This window comes from Zerene cesonia, chromosome 5, assembly GCF_012273895.1.
Source record: "Zerene cesonia ecotype Mississippi chromosome 5, Zerene_cesonia_1.1, whole genome shotgun sequence".
Lineage (NCBI taxonomy): Eukaryota > Metazoa > Arthropoda > Insecta > Lepidoptera > Pieridae > Zerene > Zerene cesonia.
The window spans coordinates 7,936,246-7,959,638 of NC_052106.1; the positions used below are offsets into that span (position 1 = coordinate 7,936,246).

The window sequence follows — 23,393 nt, forward strand, 5'->3', positions numbered from 1 at the left end:
GTTTCCAACGTTCCGCGCTTAGACAAATTCCGACTTGTTTATGTGTCGTTCGATAAACGCCACGACGTACAATTTAAAAATTATTTATAATTAATTTGATTTATTAATACAAATTATCACGTGTAATTATAATACTCATAAAAAATAGGGTGAGGCTATTCAAGTGGCGGGCACTGTATTTTAAAATTATCGTCGATATTTATTCCAGTACATCTGAGTTTGAATGGCAAAGCTTTGTGTAGTGTTTGTAACAGTCGGATAAAATAGTACACAATTATTAAGCTGTGGACATAAAAAATATAAATAACAATACTAAAATAACTTAAGCCTTTTTTATTTTGTGTCAGAAAAAAGGCTATTGGTTCGAGTCCATTGGGTTACAAGTTTTTGCTCTGTGTAGCTGTGTTTTCATACAATTTCTTCTAATAGAGTGCGATAATGTTATTACTGAAATATTTCATGGCACTAGCTTTCCGCTCGCGGCTTCGCCCGCAAACCAAAGGAAAAAAACATCATTTTCTGAGTTTTCCTCAAATAGTTCCCATTTCCTTAAGATTTCATTATAAAAACTATACAAATAAATATGTATTACGTTATTTATCACGTAAATTTTTATCCTAATCGGTTCAGTGATTTCGGCGTAAAAACAGACATAATCTAAAAAAATACTTAATGTCATTTAATTTATATTACACATATTTATAATATAAATTAAATGACATTAAATCATTTTATACATCACCTTGTTAAAAATTAAGGTTATATGATTGTATAATTCTGAATCACTTTAATTAAAAATATGTAGAATATAGTACTTGATATCTAATCACCTATTTACTTAATAAAAAAATATACCCGATCCAGAATAAAAAGTGGTCAGCCCTAATCTCCTAGGGTTGTCAACTATCAGTAACCGAAATCTCGATAAGTTACAAGGTAAGAATAGACGTTGACGTTGGCCGCTGTAACAATTAATGTACCCGGATATTAAATCCGCCATTATCCTGCTTTTGTGGCTCTTGGATATCCGAAATATCACACGGCAGGCGGAACACCCGCGTTTTATTTTGACGCTGATAAGATCTGTTCGGCTTTCCTGCTGTCTCCTGCACTTAAAATAGAGAGGAGAGGAATTTCATATCACTACGTAGTATAAAGCAAATTCGCTTTCCGCGTCTGTACTTACGTATGTATATTTAGATCTTTTTGATAGGTTTTTAGATAGACATGATTCCAGAGGAAGGTTTATATTTATAACAACAACTATTAAATACTCGAGCGAACACGTACGAAGTCGAGGGTAAAAGCTAGTAGGCTATAAAGGTTTATTCATAATAATTTTATTGTAAATGTTAAAATTATTCAAATTACCGAAATAAATGGATCTACATTCAAATACGGTTAGCATCGAGTTTTAAATGCTTAACGTATATAATACTAGCAATCCCGGCGAACTCCGTTTCGCCACCAGATGGCTGTATGTGAAAAATGATTTTCCCACTTTTCTGTTGAAATGTTTCCTGAATTTTCTTTGCTATAAACCTCACGGAGCTCGAGACCTTTCCAACGAATGCAAAACCGTAGAAGTCCGTTCGTGCGTTCTGGAGTTATAGCGTCAGGAAGGAAAACCCGACTTATTTTTATATAGTAGATTATTCATATGCATTAAATAGTTTATTGCAACATATATACCATGTAAATTTAATTATATTTTAAAACATTTTAAATAGCGTAAACCAAAACAAACCAGTGCTTTTATCACATTTAAAAAAATACAACACAAAACCTCCCTTAGATCTTCCCAAACAAGATTTGTTTTTACAATTTGCTGTAACAATCTCATTTATATGTTAATATATGAACGATTTCGGTCTGAAGCGCCTTTTACGTACTAACCTAATCACTCCGTCGTTATCTAGACCCCAAATAGGGTAGGGCAGCTTTTGGTTTGTCGCTTATAAGTTCGCGTTTTGCGTGAGATCCTGGGAACATTGGTTATCTGATTAAATGCTGCTTACCGACTTAAAGGATGATAATTCGACATGTGTGTTGGTAAGCTATATTATATAGTATAAAACAAAATCGTTTTCCGCCTCCTGTGTGCCTGTATGCTTAGATCTTTAAAATTACGTAACAGATTTTGATAGTTCTATTAAAAATAATAATAGATAGAGTGATTTAAGAAGGAAAAGGGGGGAAGGGGTTTTAGTCCGAATTAAATGGATGCGAAGCCGCGGGCAAAAGCTAATATTGTTATATGTGAGACAGAAACTTCGTGTTAAAACTGAACCACGATGATATACGAGTTTGAAATTTGGTACACTAATATTATATACTACTTATATATAATATAATATGTATAGACTAATATGATAGAAAAAAACTCTTACTGTCTGGCTATGTGCATCTACTTCACGATTTATATGAAATTTGGTATAGAGGATACATAGGATAGTTTTTTTACCCTTTAAAAAAAAAACGGGCAAAAACTCGTCATCAGCTATTTAAAATGCACAAAATTGTTTATTTGGAACAAAAAAAAAACAAATAACACCGATTAAAGCTTCAACTCAATTTAACCTACGAATAAGTTAAGTATATGCTAAGAAAGCTACGTGTATTTAATCTGTGGTTAGGGGAGGCTGAAGTGAAAAGTGTGTTAGTGGGTGCATAATTTTTAAAGTGTAATCTGAAATTTACATAATGAATAAGTAAACTATTTGTTCTCCGCGGTTTCACCCACTTTGTACATGATGTTATATAGCTTATAGTCCCCATAGTTGGACTATGTAACACTGAAATAATGTTTCAAACCAGACCGGTGGTTCCTGAAATTTGCGCATTGCGAACAAACATTGTGAAATAGGTAAGAATATCAGCATTAACTTATAAATAGTTGAAGTTATTACTTATCAATATAAATCAGCCAGACTAGATAGTTTTAGCTCAAAACTGGCTGAAACCCTATAACATATATTCAGAATTCAAGCGGATACGGGAGACCGTATAATTGAAACGAGTTATGTAAATTCGTGAACGTAACATAATTCGCCAGAACAGCGTGCTATTTTTAAGATACTAGGTACGCTTTTTCACTACTAAAAACAATTTTATAACATAAAAGTTTTTAATAAATAAATGATATAAAAACTAAAAAAAAACGACTCAAAAAATACTAACAATACTTGTTATTAGTCTGGAACCAATAAAATTTTCAATCCCAAACAGAATGGGAGCGAAACTGTAGTTCTAAATAACTTGAATATTCGCGAATTCAGCCGAGTCACGGTATAGCAATAACACTTTACTATGAATATCAAACAAAACACCTTTTCTGGGTTATTGCCAGAACAATTTGATTGTTGTGAAAAAGTGAAAAATAACTTCGCAGAGAACAGCTGCTACTGTACCATAATCGATAGAATATTTTATTTTATTTTTATGTCATTGTCGGCAATGGAGCTGGTGGGACACCTGATGCCTGACGCGCTACCACCGCCAATGAACATTTAGAGAGGCATAAGGTCCATTACAGACCTTACGCCTCTACAAATGCATTGCCGACTTTAAATTGGGAAGGGATTAAGAAAGGATCGGCGAGAGGAATAATGGAAAGGACTGGGAAGGGGAAAGGAAAAATATTATTCAAATGTAGATTTCTATACTTAAAATACGATCTGTTGTATGAAATATATTGCTGATAACATAAAGTGGAATTCAGTTAATTCCTTGCGCAATCAAAAGATCCAATTTCTCCATTCCCCTCTATTGCGCTGTGAGTTGAAATTTATCATAGAGCTATATGCTCGTGCTACTTTAATAACTCTAAAGTTAATTGTGATCAAACAACTATATACATTGTAATAATTGCTATTTCATAAACAAGTTTCGTTGTACACAAATTGTGTATGTAAACATAGTTTTTAAGTGAACAAATGAGTTTTATTGTTACTCGAAAAAATGAATGAAAATTCGTCTTTAATCTTGATATCTTGTTGTTTTTTGTGCTTGAACATATGTATATATTTTTTATTATTTACGGGAAGTCACTGGACTAGTAAATAAAGTCTAGACTCGCTGTTTGCTGTCCTATTTGATTACTATCTCGTAACAGCGATAATAAAGTATATCGTAACTTTTTAAACGCCATTTTGAACGCTTATAAAAAGATAAACATATTGTGCTAGAGAACTTTAAGTACTCGAGGAGAAAATATGATAAAAGTCTCCTCATAAATGAAATAAGTGTATTAAAAAGGATTGTTAGTGATATTAACGAATCATAAATATATCATCTTGACATAATTTGTTTGTTTTTCTTAAATACGCAATCCTTTAAAACATTTCAATAGCAATGAATCATGTTCTAACTCGAACCAGTCTAATGTCTAGTTGGTATTGCACATTTTATTCAAATTTTGATTTTATATTGGCATTTTAATATTCTAAATTTAAATTTGTAACAGCTCTTGTATTAGTTATTTGAAGCATTCTTGCATACTTTTTAAGAATTAATTATTACTAGTGTGGATTACAAGAATGAATAAATTGTTATCATTATTATAACTTCAATTTTGTTACAGGTGGCGCCGAACATAATAGAATTTGTCAAATCACCAGTCAACATAATAGACTTTATAGCAACGCTAAGTTTTTATATGGACGTCGTAGTAGAATTGACTGTGGTCCGAAGGAATATAGATAAGGCGGATATCCTGGAGTTTATATCCATAATCAAGATCCTGAGGCTGTTCAAGCTGACGAGGCACAGTCCCGGGCTGAAGATCCTGGTCCATACCTTCAAGGCGTCGGCGAAGGAGCTGACGCTGTTGGTGTTTTTTCTCGTGCTGGGTATCGTTATCTTTGCGAGTCTGGTGTACTATGCGGAGAAGTCACAGGTACGGTGGAGGAAGTACTCAACTTTTTTTTTTCGTGAAGTCTCGTGACCCCTTGGGCGATTGATTTTCTTTAGAGCAAAGTAGGTAGTAGACTTCTGTGTCCCTGCCAGACTTAGACATTTATTTTCCCCACCGGGATTCGAACCCAGGAGCCTTCGATTCTACGCTCACGCGTTAACCCACTATACCAAGGAGAAGGTCATCCTTAAAGTATGCCTTTATGCTTATGAGTTTGTCCATCTTACAAATTTAGGTTAGATATCAATCCGGAACTAATCAGACGATTTTGAATTTTATTTCACAACCACAAAGGTACTTTATTCCTAAATCCATTAGCATTTTATTGAAGTGGAGGCAATGGAGCAGAGAAATATACTCGACTAGTTTTCTGCCTACGGCTTCGTTTCCGTCGACTTACAAGAACTTTAGATACTTACACTGATGAATTTGATGTCTCGTCAAGTATTGATTTAATCAAAAACATATAACCCAAACTTTAATTCCTTTTAACCTTTATTTCATTTTGAATAGCTTTCATTTAATTACCTATTTTATTAGTTAATCTGTGATGATTTTTACGAGATTGATAGTTACATAGGATCTACAAAACACCCACTAGGCAGCACTTACTGTTTTATTATTCAATGTACAGATGTGATCTGATTTCCATTTTATTACAAACTAGCTTTGTCTTCGCATGCGTTAATTCAAAGAAGTTTAATAGATGTTATTATAAATATCAACATGTAATTATTCATATCAAACCTTCCTCTTGAATCACTCTATCTATTAAAAAACGTCCCATTGAAATCAGTTGCGTAGTTTTAAAGATTTAAGCATACATAGGGACATAGGGACAGAGAAAGCGACTTTGTTTTATACTATGAAGTGATGTTTTAGGTACAGGTCCGTTTTATTGTGAAGAAGTAACAAACACCCTCAACGTTAATAATAATTGTATGACGGATCTACCAAATAAAATAAATAAATCAGAATAAATAGCTAGTCCATGAACAAAGTATTTTCACAATTTGTCTTCTCTAGCGCAATCTTTATAAAAGCACATCAATACTTCCTTTCGGATTCATATTGGTAGTGCATCTAAATTTAATATGCAGGAAAATTTCTATTGCATGTTTTCATTTCCGTTGTACGAAATAAAATATGAAACAGGATTCTGCTTCACATACGCAACAACTGAATTTGGATATTGGAGTTCAATTTATTTCCTAGCTTTAAAGGTCAAAAGCTAAAGCTTTGAAGGCATTGTAGTGGTAGATTTAATTCAATTTAAATAAAATGGAACTTGTTCTGAAAGCTGACGGTTCAATGAAGCAAAGGACCATAGCCTAGCTAGAACGCGTTTTCCCTAGTTGTATTAAAGGCATTTAGTAATCATTTAGTAACTAGAAAAATGTGTCTTTCGTTTCAGCACGTTAAAACTGTCAAAGCTATTCAAGTATTTCAATTATCCAAAGAATTTTAACATGTTCCAATAACATCGTTCCATCTTCTTTTCTCATACTTAGCGCCGTTCTCATGTCTAATAAATAAGGCAATATTTTTCACCGTCAATTTAGCGAGTTGTATACATCAGTGTCACCTGCGCCTCGTTATCATACTAATACGACTTGAAATTATCTTTGCGATATACAATATTCCTTCGTGATCGTGATACGGGTTGTTTTAGACCCCCATTTGAGAACGGGTGTCGTTTTCATTCAGTTAATTTTATGTGTGTGTGTGTGTGTGTGTGTGTGAGTCTGTCTGTATGTATATCTGTGGACAAGAATAGTGGTAGTTACGAAATATATTACGGAGTAAAAATTATTTAAGCAGTATAATAGAGAATTTTTCTTGATTATATACCTTTCTTATTAAATTGTCGATATAATATGTTACAGTTAAAATACGTTTTCCGTTTCAGCTTGTTTTCCCTATAATAATATTAATTATTATTATAAAAACTAATTGACAGTCTTGCTTAGAAAACATTGTATAGTTTGTAACGCATTCTTTCTACATGAGATAGTTTCAACAAAAGCCCAACAGGGACACATTTTATATGTTGCCATTTAAACCCGTTTTTCGTTAGAACGCATTCCTAGTTAAAACTAGCTGCAACTAAACGTCTTTGTTTCTATTTTAAACAAAGGAAATCGCCTATCGGGAAATGGGTTTAACTGTAATAACATATATATTTTTGTGCACAATTAACATTTTCTACTAATAATAATGCAAATATCAACATATATATATGAAGAAATAATATTTTACACGTTTTCTCCATGCAAAGTCTCGAAAGGAAGTTTCGTAAACATCTGGTCGGATAATATACATTGAAAGTTTCATTGTATTTTCGCCTTTATGCACATAGTATTACGGGTGTCAAGACCAAGTTGGGATGGGCAAGATTTACATAATTGCGGTCACATATTTGAATATTCATTCAAACAATTCGCTTAATTTCTTGCTTGTGTATAAACTATATTGTTATTCATAGATGAAGTTGGTTTCAGATTATCCATTTTTATACTAAGATTTGTATTTGATAAATGAGTTGAAATCATTTAGGATATATTATTGTAGCTCGATATTAATAACTAATATAACTTCGTATATTTATTCATAACTATATGTTCGCCCGTGTTTCGTATATAGCCTGTGTCGCTTGAGGAAGTTGCAAGTTTCTAATAGTGAATTATTGAAATTGGTTCAATAGCTTTTGTGTGAAAAAATTACAAACATACATACGAATCTTTGATCTCTATAATCTATATATATAAGAGAAAGTGGTGTTAGTTACACCATTAATAACTTACGAACGGATTACTCGATTTGGCTGAAAATTCGTGCAGAGGTAACTTAGAACTAGGAGACGGACGTAGTAAAGTTTTTATCCCGGTAATCCCACGAGAACAGGAACGTGTGAGGAAAACCTTGCGTCTATCTTTCCTGTGTCTACGCGAGTCACGGGCGCAATGCTAGTATTAGTTACATAGACTATATGTGGATTACACATTTTTATATGTGAATAACATAGTTTACATAATTGTATACTTCACTATACACTATAAAAAATGGTTGCCTGTAAAGTCGGTTTTACGGGCGAAGATTTTACGTGACAACGTCTTTTTCTCGGTAGAATATTTATTTATATGAATATTATTAAATTGCACAATAGGAACAAGGATTTGAATGAAAATAAGAATTGCACACATTGAAAAAGACAGAGACAGAGACACAAGCACGCGCCGATTCAATGCGCCTAATTCTCTAGTGCTGCGCGCGCGGCGGACCGATCATAGTTCGGTGACTCATCGTAACGTTACCGAGCGTTACACTTTTTCATGAATGACTCCGAGCCGCAACCTAATTTAAGACGTTGTCACATCAAAACACGGTTTCTCTGCCTGTATGCTTTAATCTTTAAAACTACACAACGGATTTTATGGTTTATTCTTTAATATATAGAGTTATTCAAGAGGAAGGTTTATAAGTATTATAATATCTGTTAAACTACTCAGAATTTAACGCGTGCGAAGCCGTGGTCAAAAGATAGTTAGGGATATCTTAGGGTACAATCAACAGGATCTAAATATCCTTTAAGGTACGGAACACTACAATAAAATGACCCTTACCCACTGTCAGGGAGAGCAAGGGAACAAAATAGGGTCTGAATTCAATAACAAGTTGGGAAATTCTTACATTTAGTGGGTATCAGAAAGCCTCGCCTCTGGCGCACTTGTATACAAAAGTTGGTTAAATCGGATCGGTTTTGAAAAAGTCTTTAGTCCAATGCTTTTTGAGGACTGGTTGAGGATTTGACTAGTGGCCATTGTCTTATAGGTGTAAATTTTATTTGGAAAAATGTGATGTGTTAAGCTATGATTTATTGTGTCTAAGTGTATTTAGTATACTGTTTGATATGTTATAACTTATATGGAATGCCTAAACAGCTATGATGTTAAAGATAAAAGGGTAGATAGCATATTAGCACTCACAAATTATTGAGAGAAACTAAGGCAATTGTTGCAGTTTGATATAATCGTTATCTCTTTCTATCTTATAGCTTCCATATTATCTATCGCTGTCGCAGTTTTATATTACTGTATTCCTTTAAATTACTCCAATAACAACGCAACGATATTCGAACGTAATTCAGTATAAAAATGGCATATCTTTCTTCATAACATAATTATTATATACAGTAATATTATTTATATTTTTTTGTTACCATTAGTTAATTTATCGTTAAGTAATAAGTATCGTTATCGTGTAAGTTTGAAAAAGGAAAGATATTTTATGAAGACGAAAGCAAATAAGACAAACTGTAAAAACTTGGTACCGATTTGTGAAATTCCCAAAAAACAATATTAATAGCAAGCATAAAACAAGCATAAACTACAAAAAAATAATTATTGTAGGTGTCGAAAGTTTCGAAGTATCGTAAAAAGGGTGAGTAAAAAATAATTTCACGCATATATATTTAAGATCATTTCTCGGTAGTTATGAAAGGGCCGTAGTAAGCTAATGTGAAATCCCCTAAGGACCGCTTTGGAGGTCAGTTATGTCACGTTACAGGTCGCAGAAAAACACGTGTGCTTATTCTATCTGATTTGTTATTATTCGCGGAGTCCCTTTTTTATATTGGATTAATAACATTAAAATACATTGTATGTGTAACCTTGTTAAGGTTACAAAGTTAAAATAAAATCTGTCCGTATAAAGTGTGTCAAAATTCGAGTCGAGTCGAGTCTAAAGGTTATATATATATATATACATACATTTACATACATATATACACATACAACATCACATTCTCAAATAAGATCAAGTGATAACTTCCTATTAAACACAAAAAGAATCACGCCAATCGGTTAAACCCCACTAAGCTGTACAAAACCAAAAAAATAATGCAGTTATACTGAAGACCTCTGAAGAACTCAGGCTAGGCCCTCAGTAAAGTTTGGATATGTCATTTATTTATTTACCATGACCCTATATTGTTACAGGATAATCCAGATAATCAATTCAAGTCCATTCCCCTCGGTCTCTGGTGGGCCATCGTTACCATGACAACCGTGGGCTACGGGGACATGGCGCCCAAGACATATCTGGGAATGTTTGTGGGAGCTCTCTGCGCGTTGGCCGGCGTGTTAACCATTGCACTCCCAGTTCCTGTTATAGTATCCAACTTTTCAATGTTCTATTCACATACGCAGGTAAGTCATTTTATTAACTAACATTTTGAGATTTTGAGTTTATTATACTATGGAGATTAAAACGACTATATCAGCCAAAAAATCTGAGACATCATCACCATTTATAATCTTTTCAAAGTTGCGAGAACTACTAACCCAGAAAGCAGAAATTCTACGCGCGAAAACAAATAATATAAACAAATTGAGTGAACGAAATAACGAAAAGCATGTACTAGGTTTAAATAAATATTTGTTAAGCAATAAATATTGAAGAGATCGCGTAAACACAGCTATAACACGGTTTTTGACTCTGCATCGTTGTACGTAACTATTTTAAAACTACGTGTGCTGTATTTATTTATTTTAGCTAACAAGTAATAGCTGTTACATCACATCAAAGTTTATGATCTTGTGATTGTTGTTAAATCATCATCGACGCGTTTTAGCGAGAGCAGGTTTAATTATATTTTTATGCCATAAGCGGGCAACTGAGCTGGTGGTTCGCCTGATGGTAAGCGATCACCACCGCCGATGAACATTCGCTTTTAAGGAGAAAGGATATGGAAAGGATTAGACTGGAAAGAAGGACTGGGATGGGTGAGGAGATGGAAAATGGTTTCTAGCTCCACCACTAACACTAGCTTGCTACTATTTCACGCCGATTATCTGTGAGGGTGTGCTACTTCCCCAGTGCAAGCTGGCCCAATTCGTCCTGAAGCGTGTTTGATCCCCGTTTATTAAACCCCACCCATAAACATTAAAAGTGATAAACTATTATGTAGATAAAATAAGAACCATTAGACAATTTATAATGATTGACGCTCGCAAGTCATAAGATGGTATTTGGCGGACAAATGTTTGAGTCCGGGACATATAGTTTGTTAATTTAATAGCAATAACTTTTAGCTTGGCTACCCATATTCTTGAAGAGAAGGCTAACTGAATCTTAAGTATTAAAAACATTCCTAAACAAAGCATAGATTAGCGTGTAATATAGTTATCTGAGAGTGAAACTTAAGTAATCTCTATGTCTGACAAGTTAAGACTTTATGACGTCACGAGACGTGATTAATATACATATACTAGCTGCGCCCCGCGGTTTCACCCGCGTAATTCCGTAACCCGTAGGAATATTGGGATAAAAAATAGATGTTGGCCGATTCTCAGACCTACCCAATATGCTTACCAAATTTCAGAGGAATCGGTCAAGCCGTTTCGGAGGAGTATGGCAACGAAAACTGTGACACGAGAATTTTATATATTAAGATTTTCTATTGTTTCTAGAATATTTTTAAAATAGCATCTGACTTTTTTAATAATCTCCATTACCATTTAAGTTATCAGTTTGAGACGAATATTATACGAATATTTATCCAATAATTATGCAATAATTATCTGAATCGCCATTTTTGTTTATTATTACATATAGCAGTCCATAGAGACTAAGACATATAAAGTATTAACGTGATAAGTAAAGCATAATGCAGTATATTTTCCGACGCTCCAAACTTGTTGGGAAGTCTCCCTTGTGTAATGAAATGTCGCAGTTATAAACGTAATTATGAGTAATTTTATTCTGCTTTATAGTAACTTTACTTAACACTTCAGAAGTGGGAGTCTGACTTACTAGAAGATAATAGATATATCCTACCTCCTTACTACATATTTTTATGATTAGTAACTTATTACCCAGGTATCTACTGCCTTCTTGGCTTGATTGGCATCGACTTTACATAGATGTTACTAAAAAGAATAGATGCTACTCAGTAGTAGCAATTATAGTAATAATATTATTTCGCTTTTTCTCTTATGCATGATATAGGCGGCTCATTTTTTTATAATTCATTTTTGCATTAAGTTTAAATTTAATTATATTCTTATATACAAATAAAGCATTTTGAATTTAGCGACCTTCGGCTGCAGCTAAAATAATTATTTCCTAGTTAACAATATTCAGTAAATTAATAAGCTTTATAGCTTAATATCGGTTGAAATCGGCCAAACAATTTCTTTTAACGATTTCGTATACATCTCAATCATTAAGAAACTTTTTCTAATGTAAGATTTTAAAGAGTTATCTAAGACAGATTCCAAATTAATGAGCCGTGCCGTCCAATGGTCCGGTAACGAGACCAGAGCAGTTCTTCATTATTTGGAAAATGTACCTTAACACGGTGCAATAAGGACGTCTAATAGAGAGCAAGGAGTTAACGAGCAAGATTGAAACATTTCATTATTAGAAGACTGGTTTTCATTCGGATTATACGAGATTATTTTGAAAAATATAGAAACATTACTAATGACTGTAATTGGAGTGTCTGGAGTTTTAATTATACACCCTATTTATATTCTTATTAAAATATAACGTTATGTAATTTTTGGCAACGTTAATTCAGAGTTATTTTCTTTGTTAGAACGAAATTAGTCTCGGTTAATCTAACAAACAAGACTCATTACTCACTTGTAAGCTTATTTGATTTGCAAAACCTTAACTAACCTAAAATTATGATCGTGAACAGTTTATTATTTAAATATTTGTAATAGACTCTTTCAACCCTGCTTCGTTTTGAATTAAACAAATTATCCCAATCAGAGAAGCTTCTAAAGCCAAAGATATTTTTAATTCAAACGATGAGTTATCATATTTCAATATCATTTGACCTTTTGGGTCTAAAATAAACCGGTTCCGTTTCATTATTTACAATCAATAGAGACAGAAATTAAGCTCGGAAGTCTTTTGACCTGGATACGCTTATAGGTTCGAAAGGTCAGTTCTATTCTTTTATTCTTTGACCTGCTATTGTATGGAACCGTGTATCTTGAAATTTTGGAAGAGTAATTTTGAAAGGCTGTTTTAAGCGCCTGCACCAAGCTATACTGTTATGAATTGTCTGGATTTTTGGCGAGCACTATTTTAAAATCTGTTCCCATTTGCTTTTAGAAAACAAGTGATTATATTTACTCGACTTACGGACGTAAACTTCGTCTCTGTAGGGTTACGTCCTAATATTATTATAAATAGGACTTTGAGATATTTCCCTTTTTTCCTCCTAATGAATGGGAAAGAATTTTTTTTTATATCATAGCGGGAAACTGAGCTGGTGGTTCGCCTGATGGTAAGCGATCACCATCGCCCATGAACATTCGCAAAGGTAGGGCCTCTGCGAATGCGCTGCCCGCTTTTTTAGGGTTAGGGAAAAGGAATGGATTAACGACTGGAAAGAAGGAATGGACTGGGACGGGTGAGGAAAGGGAAACGGGCCTCCGGCTCCCCCACTCACCATACGAAACACTATACCATTTTAACACTATTTCACGCCGGTTTTCTGTGGGGGTATGGTACTTCCCGGGTGCGAGCTGGCCCAATTCGTGCCGAAGCGTGCTCGACTCCCACAATGGTAGTAAGTAACTCTTTCTGTTTCTTCTTTACTCCTAAAGCATACAATCGATTTGTTTGATTTTGCTACGGGGATGGTTTGAGACCTGAGCAAGGATATAGCATAGTTATCAACGAGGAATTCCTACAAAAACAGGAACGATGCGGGGAAAACTCCGAACTGTCTATCTTTTCCTTTAATAACGCGGCCTCTACTCTTTGTTGTTATTACAAAAACGTTAGTTAGTTTTCGATATTCAATTTCTAGAAAGTACGGATTTTTATTCTGATCACCACCAACTCGATTTCCATCACCCTTTCTTGCTTCGTTCCCACCATCGTCAACGTCCTCCTTTTTTCACAGTCATAAATTCATCATCCCTACAAATCGCACATTATCAAGTCGAAAGTCACTCTGGTTTTGACTGTAAATTTGGTAAAAGGATAGTTTACGACTCAAAAAAAGATATGTCCCTTTGTATAGTTTTCATCCCGGAAACCTCACGGGAACGAGAACTGTATTTTCTTTGAAATTGGTATTGATTTGGTTGGTGGAAAAGCTTGTGTTATAAAAGAAACCTAAAAATGTAAGAAAAGCCAATCTCGAGTTTAAAACAATATTATTCTCTTATTAAAACATTTGATGAACTGATCAACTTCCGAAATATTTTGAATTAGCTTCAAAGCATATATATATATATATATATATATATATATATATATATATATATATATATATATATATATATATATATATATATATATATATATATATATATATATATATATAGAATATATAGTTTTAAATTCGTCTTACTGTGCAATAGTCTATAACTAAAGCTTTCGAGTTAAAGATGAAATGAAGCGAAGCTCAGTTTTTCATAGATGTTTTTCATAGGAGTCACTTGGATGATCAGAAAATTACTAAAATACTTCCTAGTAGAGGGAGGGAGAGAGGTAAGTAAAGAAGGTATACGCTTCTACAATAGAATTCCTCATAGTATAAAATCGTTTAGTAGTGCTAAATTCAAAAATTATATTAAAGGTGTAAGTTCAGAAAGCCTACTATAGCATTATTTTATATGTAAGATAAAAATCCATGGAATGTTGTTGCTTAAGAACCACAGGACAGTTCTTTGGCATCATTGTTATGTACATGTTACATTTAAAATTGATATTATTTTCAAAGAGCAACTACAGAGTTTCTTGCCGGCTTCTCTCTGTAGAAGCTGCCTTCCGAACCTAAATGTAGCAACTGTGTAATATGACGCTTCAAAAGTGCTTCTATCGGAAGTCTTATTGAATAAATAAATGTTTGAGTTTGACTTTGTGTTTGAAGTAAACACATATACACTTCTTAACATGTCGATAATATTGTGCCGATTTGATTTAAAGTGTGTTATTTCTACATTATTGTATTTTTAAAGTTCGCCTACAGTTACGTCATTCTAAAAAGATGTTTCGTTTGAGTTTTATTCGCAAGTATAAAAATATTTTGTTGCGTTAACTATAAATAGTGAAATAAAATATATATTATTTATTCGAAATATAGTATTTATAAATATTACCGTTGTTAAAAGACGGCTACACAATAAAGTTTTTTTTGTCTTACCAAATACACCGACATCCAGACTTCAACCCCTTTTAGCGGAATAAGGCAGCTAGAATAAGGGTTGTGACCCCAAAGTTTGCTTGAATTACGAAAGTGTTAAGTGCGGGCCTGATGTTATCATAAAAGTTTGCTCAGTAAGAGCACTTCACACCGTCCGATACGACATTGTATCCGACGCTGATCGGATACCGATATGCTAAATTGATGGTGCAAATTATTAGAATCGATTTCGAGTGCGATCTTAACCCGTTTCCTGGAACACGGATAGAGTTTTTGATATAATAATGTTCTATTTAAAAATAATAGTAAATAAGTTAGAAAACTTATAACTTTTTAATAACGTTACTCACTAATTAACATAATTATAAGCATAAATCAGTATTAAGTTTTATCGTACTTTTCACTGAAACGAAGGTTTGTTAGCCAGACTGTTTAAGTATGTACATATATTTTATATAACAAATCAATTACTGTTCGTTAGCCTCGCTAAATCTCGAAAATGGCTGGTCTGATTTTTATAATCATGGTATTGGTGCATTCTGAATAGTCCAGGGAAGCTTTAAAAGGTAAGAACAATATGGAGGCGGGCGAGGCCGCAGGCGGGAAGCTAGTAAGGGAATAAATGTCTCATAATCATTTAAAAAAATCGTATCGGACTCTATAAAGACACCTCAAGGAGCTCTCAGACATTACACATGATGTAAGTTAATTGAAATGCGGCTTACGAGTACGTAACGATAAAATGTCGTGTTTATCTATTAAATGTGTCTAAAAAGCACGTACTTACACGTGTTTACACTAGCTTATAGTATGTCTGGGTAAAAATGTACTTGATCTTAAATTGTGATTAACATTTGGTTAGGGTTACGTCAATAATTTTAAAACTAGTTTTCTGACCGTGGCTTTGCCCGCATTAGAAAAAGTTCGGCCTGTGAAGTGTGATAAGTGTGATCAGACTGAATTAAACGTACACTATATAAATCTAATATATAAAATTCTCGTGTCACAGTTTTCGTTGCCATACTCCTCCGAAACGGATTGACCGATTTTGATGAAATTTTTTGTGCTTAACAGCGTTTGCCGGGTGCAGCTAGTAAGATATAAATGTATTAGGTATTTTTTCGGTAACGTGAACTGTTCATGTTTGAAGCAGGATAAAATAAAACCAGAATAATACCCACGTTAAGAAGTCGGAAAAAAGTTGGCTTCGTCAGACTTCTCAAATCAGCCTTTCATTTGAGGCAAATGTAACAAAAAAATATAAAATTCGTTTTTGAAATTAGAATAATTTAATCATCAAATTGCAATCTTTACTTCTTTGCGAATCTCGCAGGTCATAATTTATTATATTATATTATTTATTATATATATTTCGTAATAACCATGTATTAATATACCACTTACATGGTATTAATTGGTTCTTTTATTGGTTTTTTCTTAACATTTTATAAACATTTTAAAGATATTGAATCTTGAAAAGTTTTTTATATTTGAACTGAAAGGCAAGGGGCATGTCTCTTGCAATAAAATCACGTATCCCGGTACTGCCAACGATCTTCCTCAAATACAAATAATTAATCAATTTGAAACTTCATCAGCAAGCGCTAGATTCAAACTCTGACTTTACGAAACTTGTTAATTCCGTGTGTAACATCTCGAACCTTCGGTCTTTTTGTTTGATACACCGGGTGTAGTGGTTGTTGATATATGAGTTTTTGTCAGTCCAGAGTTCGTTCCTGAAAAGAATTGTATTGCGTTTTTCAATGTTGAATTTATGTAATACTAGCTGCGCCCCGCGGTTTCACCCGCGTAAGTCCGTATCCCACAGGAATATCGGGATAAAAAATTGCCTATATGTTATTCCAGTTGTCCAGCTGCTTACGTACCAAATTTCATTGCAATCGGTTCAGCAGTTTTTGCGTGATAGAGCAACAAACACACATACATCCTTACAAACTTTCGCATTTATAATATTAGTAGGAAGGATAGTAGGCTTGGTTAGTTTTTACGCCTTTTTTGATTGAACTTGATATATTTTAGTTTATTTCCTTTTGACTTGTTTATTTACAAACTTCATTAGAATGTCTTCAAGACAGTTATTGTATACTTCAAAAATATACCAAACAATATTGTTATCACTGAATTTATTTGACATTGCGTGTGGGGGTAAGGATGTGAAAGTCGAGCACGCTTCGGCACGAACTGGATCAGCTCGCACTGGGAAAGTACCAAACCCCCCACAGAAGATCAATGTGAAATAGTAACATACTACTGTGTTTCGTTCGGCGAATGGGGGAGCCGGAGGCCTACATCCTGTTCCACACTCTTCTCAGTCTTTCCTTTTGTTCTCGTTGGCAATCCCTTCCTTATCCTTTACCCCTTACAAGCGAGCAAGCAAGCAAAGATGATCGCTTACCGTCAGGCGAATCGGCATTTACCAGCTATTACATCAGAAATTGGCGAGCGTGCAGGAAATAAATTGATTTTCCAATTTATCTGCACATGTGGATAACATCACCACTGCTGAAAACGGTGAAGGAAAACATCGTGAGGAAACCGCCATGTCCAAGAATCAAAAGTTCGACGACATGTGACATCTGCCAACCCGCACTTGGCCAACGTGCTGGATTATGGCCTAAACCCTCATAGAAGGCCTGTGTCGCGGGAACACGCATGGGCTGATGATGACATAAAAAAATAAAACTTAACTCCGTTACTTCAACGATAATTTATTTAATTCCAATTATTTCATATTTAACCTTTACAAACTCAAAAAGACAACCTTCCCAATTAACAACAGTCAAAAAAACACACAAATTACCGAAACAACAAGCACGCTTCTTTCGCTACAATGTTTAACCCTCCCGTTCGCTTTCATTCGCACAATACCGTATTTCCCGAGGCGTTCTAAAGTGCCCGGATCATTAACGCCCTGGCTGCGAAGGGTTAAGTGGCCTGACTTTATTTATTGCTGACGGGTTTCCGCGGGAAAAATATGTAAAAATGTTCCTGAACTGGGAGCAAACTCGCCTAATTCGGGGTGACATGCGTAATCCACTTTTGTTGAATTGTTTACGCCTGTTTCCCTATGAGTAAATATATAAATCTTGGTAAAAGAGAAAGAGTAACACTTTTTAAAATCTAATAAGCTTAAATAGTCCTTAAATTAATATTTGTGTTGAGAAAAATACATACATTAGAACAGACTGAACTATAAAGAAATAGAGACATTTAAATAGAGATTCATGAAATAATTAATTTTGAGTCAATTTTAAATATTCAAGTTTTCAGTAACGGTTATTGTTAATTTACTCGTATTTGGTAAATTCAAAATTGGAATTATATTTGCTTTTTATGTCATAAAGTTTTACAAATAACTGCAAAACCTCTTAACATTTTTTAACTTATCCATATTATAATAATTAGTCAGGAAATATTTTAAGGTATTTTAAACTGGCTTTTCGCCTCGGATTCGACCGTGCATACATTTCCAGGGTAAAAAGTATCCTATAGCACTCACTAGCTTTCTTTTGGTGCAAGATATTTCAAAATCGGACCAGTAGTTTCGGAGCCTTTAGGGTACAAACAAACAAAAAAACTTTTCCTCTTTATATGAGTATGATAGATAGATGTGTCAGCATAAATTCTTATCCAATTAAATACGAATCCACGTTACAAATTCCATAACCCAAATTACTTTTATCATTAAAACTAAACCTTTTATTGTAGTAATTAATGATGTTCATTTAAACTAAAAATTCAAAGGTTTTGAATAACATTTAAGAGATAAAAGACTATTAAGTTTTAAATGCATTGAAACCTTGTATATTGGAACTTTAATGCAGGAAATGTTAATTTGAGGCATTAACATTGTTATGCGATCGGATTGTAGTCTAATTAATCGATGCGCCATTACAATTAGTCTTGATTGGAAATTGCGTTATATCGCGTTTGGTCATGTGAAACCTCAGATAAAGAATTAAGATTTACATAATATGTAGGATGATATGTATTTTGTGTTGAAAAATGCAGTATATAATTGGGAAGAATCATTATTATTAACAATATATTATAGTATTACCGACTTGTTTGCCATTTTATGAGTAACTTTTGCAATATCTTTAGTCTATACATTTAATCCTTACTAATGATAAAATTATAAGTTGCATAAAATAAACTCGTGTTGGTAACACAATTTATACCTTTATAAACGCTGAAACGATTTTGTTGAAATTTGATAAAGAGATAGTTTTAAATCTGTACTTCTTGTAATTCCACGGGAGCTGGAGCTATGTCCTGAAAGTTCCGGGTCTGTCTATATTTTCCTTTCATTACACGGGCGAAGCCGCTGGCAGAAAGCTAGTTACATATAGATGCAATTATATTTGTTTATTTGTCTTTCTTTCACGTCGCAATGAATAAATTTGCGATATGATTTTTGCGTCTGGCTAAAGAGTGAAATAGGCTACCATTTACTACGGCGAAACATCTAATACTGCACGGGAACCTTTGACAACACGGGCAAAACCACGGGCGGAAAGCTATATGATGACTTGATAAAGTATATAACGGAAAAACAGCTGAGATACGAGAAAAAGACAACGCCACTTGGCGCTAAGAGATCTCTCATAACTCAAGTTCTGTTTACACATCGTTTTGAAATTTTCGCTGGGGATTTTCATGAAAAATTATGAGTGCCGTCTCGTATAATGGAATGATTCATATTTACTCAGGTTTTCATACCTTACGGCTATGAGTTTCAAGCAATGTTAATGGGTGAATTATTCTATAATATTTCAATACTTCTAGATGAATTCCTTGTGAAATATTTGGAAATTTGAATGTTGTATGAATGAATTTAGTCTCATTAAGTGTTGGTTGTAGCATCTCGGAAATTTTGGTTGTAAAAACTTTTATCCACAACTCTGTCTAGGATAGAATGTATCGAAATCTTTTCTTTTTTTTTATGTTACAGTCGGCAATGGAGCTGGTGGGACGCCTGATGGTAAACGCTACCACCGCCCATGAACATTTGTAGAGGCATAAGGTCCTTTGCAGACCTTACGCCTCTACCGCCGATTCCGAGATTCCAATTATATGTATATATATATATATATATATACAAGAATTGCTCGTTTAAAGGTATAATATTAAGTACTTGTTTTAATTTTATAGCCAAGCTCCGTATTGTTATAACCTACAAAGAACATTAAACATTTCGTTATTTCTCTTGGAAAATAAGAAAACGCTGTCTACAACTTAAGTTGTATAATTTATGGGTCAAAAACTTAAACCTGCAGCTGCACAAATGTAGAATGGAATAAATCTTTTGTAAATATTGTTTGTGATTTTAAAATTCAATTGTATTTTGTATTGATTATTCGTTCTTGGTAGTGGAAGTGAGATTGTTTCCTTACTTTCGGTTGAAGGTTTGATTTCTGATGCTTATAAGCTCCAGTAATTCTATAATCTATATTCACAATCTGTAAAATATTATATTAAAACTGTACCATGCGTTTATTAAATGTATAATACTGATTTTTGTGAAACTCGCACTCCGTCCGCGTCGAAAGGGTGAAAATCGTCTGTTATTCCCCCCATACTAACCGTTCTTGTAACATTTGCGGGATATAAACTGTGCTATGTCCTTTTTCGGGTTTCAAACTATCGCTGTAACAAATTTCATTCGAATTGGTTCAGTGGTTTAGGCGTAAAGATAAGACAGACAGGCAGAATAACTTTCGCATTTGTAAAAATAATTAGGGATTGAATTCAATTGTCAGTTCAATAGACAAAGACTTGTGACATGAAAGAACTTGGTCTTTTTGTCCGCATATTTATAGATGTGGAAATAGTTAAACTCAAATTTTAAGTCGTTGGACTATAAGAATGATGGAATAGCGAAAGCATTCAAGCGTAATGTACAATGCAATGTGTCTAGCTATGCTTTAGATAAATAACATTTCTGGAAGATGAAATAGAAAAATGTGAATTCTACTATGTTCTGTTCTGTGAGAAGGGTAGCCAGAGGCCTATACCCTCTATGAAGGGGAGCCAGAGGCCTATATCCTCTATAAAGTCTTCAATTCATTTACAAAGGAGGACCTCTGCAAATGTTTATGGATGGTAGTAACGCTTATCATCAGGCGACCCACCAACTCCTTTACCCACTATGATGAAACCGAAAACCGCGAAAACCTGTCGGTACAGCCCCGATGTATGATGAGAAGAAGTTTTATTAATTAGGTTTTGTAGCAATAAAAATCTTTTTAAATTAACACATGAGCAACACACTTTCCTAGGATATTTTATAATTAAATAAAGCTTTTAAACGTTGAATACTAATATATATCAAACAATCTCATTCAGCATGCTAATCTGATAAAGCGCTTCACTATCGAAATACGCTCACATAAAAACCGAGAGCTCTGAAACCTAGTCGCAGTTAAATTTCAAAGAGAATTTAATAGGATGTAAAGGAAATCTGAATAATGGCTTATGGACTTAATGCAAGCAATTTTCCAAATGTCGTCAATCGTAATACTGTACAATATTCTGTAAGGAAAATCAATACGAATTGTAATATTTTATTTTAATTAATAAGGTCATCCAACACCTGTTACATTATAACTTATACCTAAGATACACAGAAGTAACAAATAAAAACAAATGTGACAGACAATTACAGGATAACACAACATTATAATATAGAATCAATGGTATGTTGTCGCTTAAGAACCATAGGATAGTCCATTGGCATCATTATTGTGATATGACATATAGCCATGCTATGACCGACGGGATTAGAGCAGTATGAGGCAATCTTCCTTGACCAGTGCTCGCTCGACTCCCACATTCACATATTAGATAAAGAAACGTATTATGACATAGATTGCGGCATTAGTCGCCAGTCAAAACAAAGTCAATTTTCTCCTTTGCTTTTCATATTTGTACAATAAATAATAAACATTTCTGGAAATAGAGAGAGGGAGAATCCTTGTCCAGCCTATTTATTGAACCTAAGGTTCGATGTTTGTTGACGCAAACTTCCATATAATTTATGACCCAAGTAATAAAACGGGCATTGTTCATTTCATATGTCACAAGTCGACGGAGCTCTGTTCTGCAAGGCACCCATTTATATAAAACTAGCTGCGCCCCGCGGTTTCACCCGCGTAAGTTCGTATCCCGTAGGAATATCGGGATAAAAAATAGATGTTGGCCGATTCTCAGACCTACCCAATATGCTTACCAAATTTCAGAGGAATCGGTCAAGCCGTTTCGGAGGAGTATGGCAACGAAAACTGTGACACGAGAATTTTATATATTAGATTTCACATGTCAAATCTAATCTAAGCAATTCCATTTATATTCATATGCATATTTCATACATGGCGGGAATTATTAAATACTAGCGGTTTGTCTCGGCTTCACTTGGTTTAACTCAGGCTAAAAAGTATAGCATTAAAAAGTGTCTTGTTAAGACATTGACTATTATGGTTTTCTGCAAAGGAATTTTGAAAAAGTTCAGTTGACCCAGATATTACTCCCTAAAATCATAGATAGTTTATTGTGGGAGTCGAGCACGCTTCGGCACGAATTGGGCCAGCTCGCACCGGGGAAGTACCACATCCCCACAGAAAACCGGCGTGAAATAATAGCTTGCTATTGTGTTTCGTACGGTGAGTGGGGGAGCCGGAGGCCCATATCCTTTTCCTCACCCTTCCCAGTCCTTTCCTTTATTCCTCTCATCAATCCTTTCCTAATCCCTTACCAATTAAAGTCGGCAATCCATTTGTAGAGGCGAAAGGTCTGCAATTGACCTTACGCCTCTCCAAATGTTCATGGGCGGTGGTAGCGCTTACCATCAGGCGACCCACCAGCTCCATTGCCGACTATGACATAAAAAAAAAGGAAGTTATAAAATTTACTTCTTCATATTATTAGTAGCTATAGATGACGCTATTTTTCTTAACACATATCACGTTACTAAGCATTCAAAGTATATAAATGGCTAAAGAAATGCTAGGCTTGTCTAGAGTCTAATACAAAGGCATTGTTATTGAAACGTGAATGAAACTTTTGATATGATTATGAAAGGCAGAGAAAAATCAAATAATCAAAGATTGTCAATCAATTAATCAATTTCGTTTTGTAAATCAACTAAGACGTGGGTTCGAAACTCTTATCATGTTTAATAATTATATTTTCTTGATAAAATAATAATAAATGTGTCCTTAAACACATTAAATTCTATAAAGTCTCTGCGTGTTGGACCTGTCCCCACATAAGCCCTCCAAAACA

The 23,393-nt window shown here is 34.1% G+C and overlaps 1 protein-coding gene across 1 annotated transcript in view; it reads left to right on the top strand.

Moving 5' to 3' along the window:
• Nucleotides 1-23,393, top strand: part of LOC119840224 (potassium voltage-gated channel protein Shaw-like) — a 127,835-nt gene that overhangs the window by 91,134 nt on the left and 13,308 nt on the right. Inside the window, exons 6-7 of the mRNA XM_038366738.1 lie at nucleotides 4,583-4,897; nucleotides 9,913-10,122. Coding sequence (XP_038222666.1) covers nucleotides 4,583-4,897; nucleotides 9,913-10,122 — 525 coding nt within the window. The remainder of the gene's footprint in view (nucleotides 1-4,582; nucleotides 4,898-9,912; nucleotides 10,123-23,393) is intronic.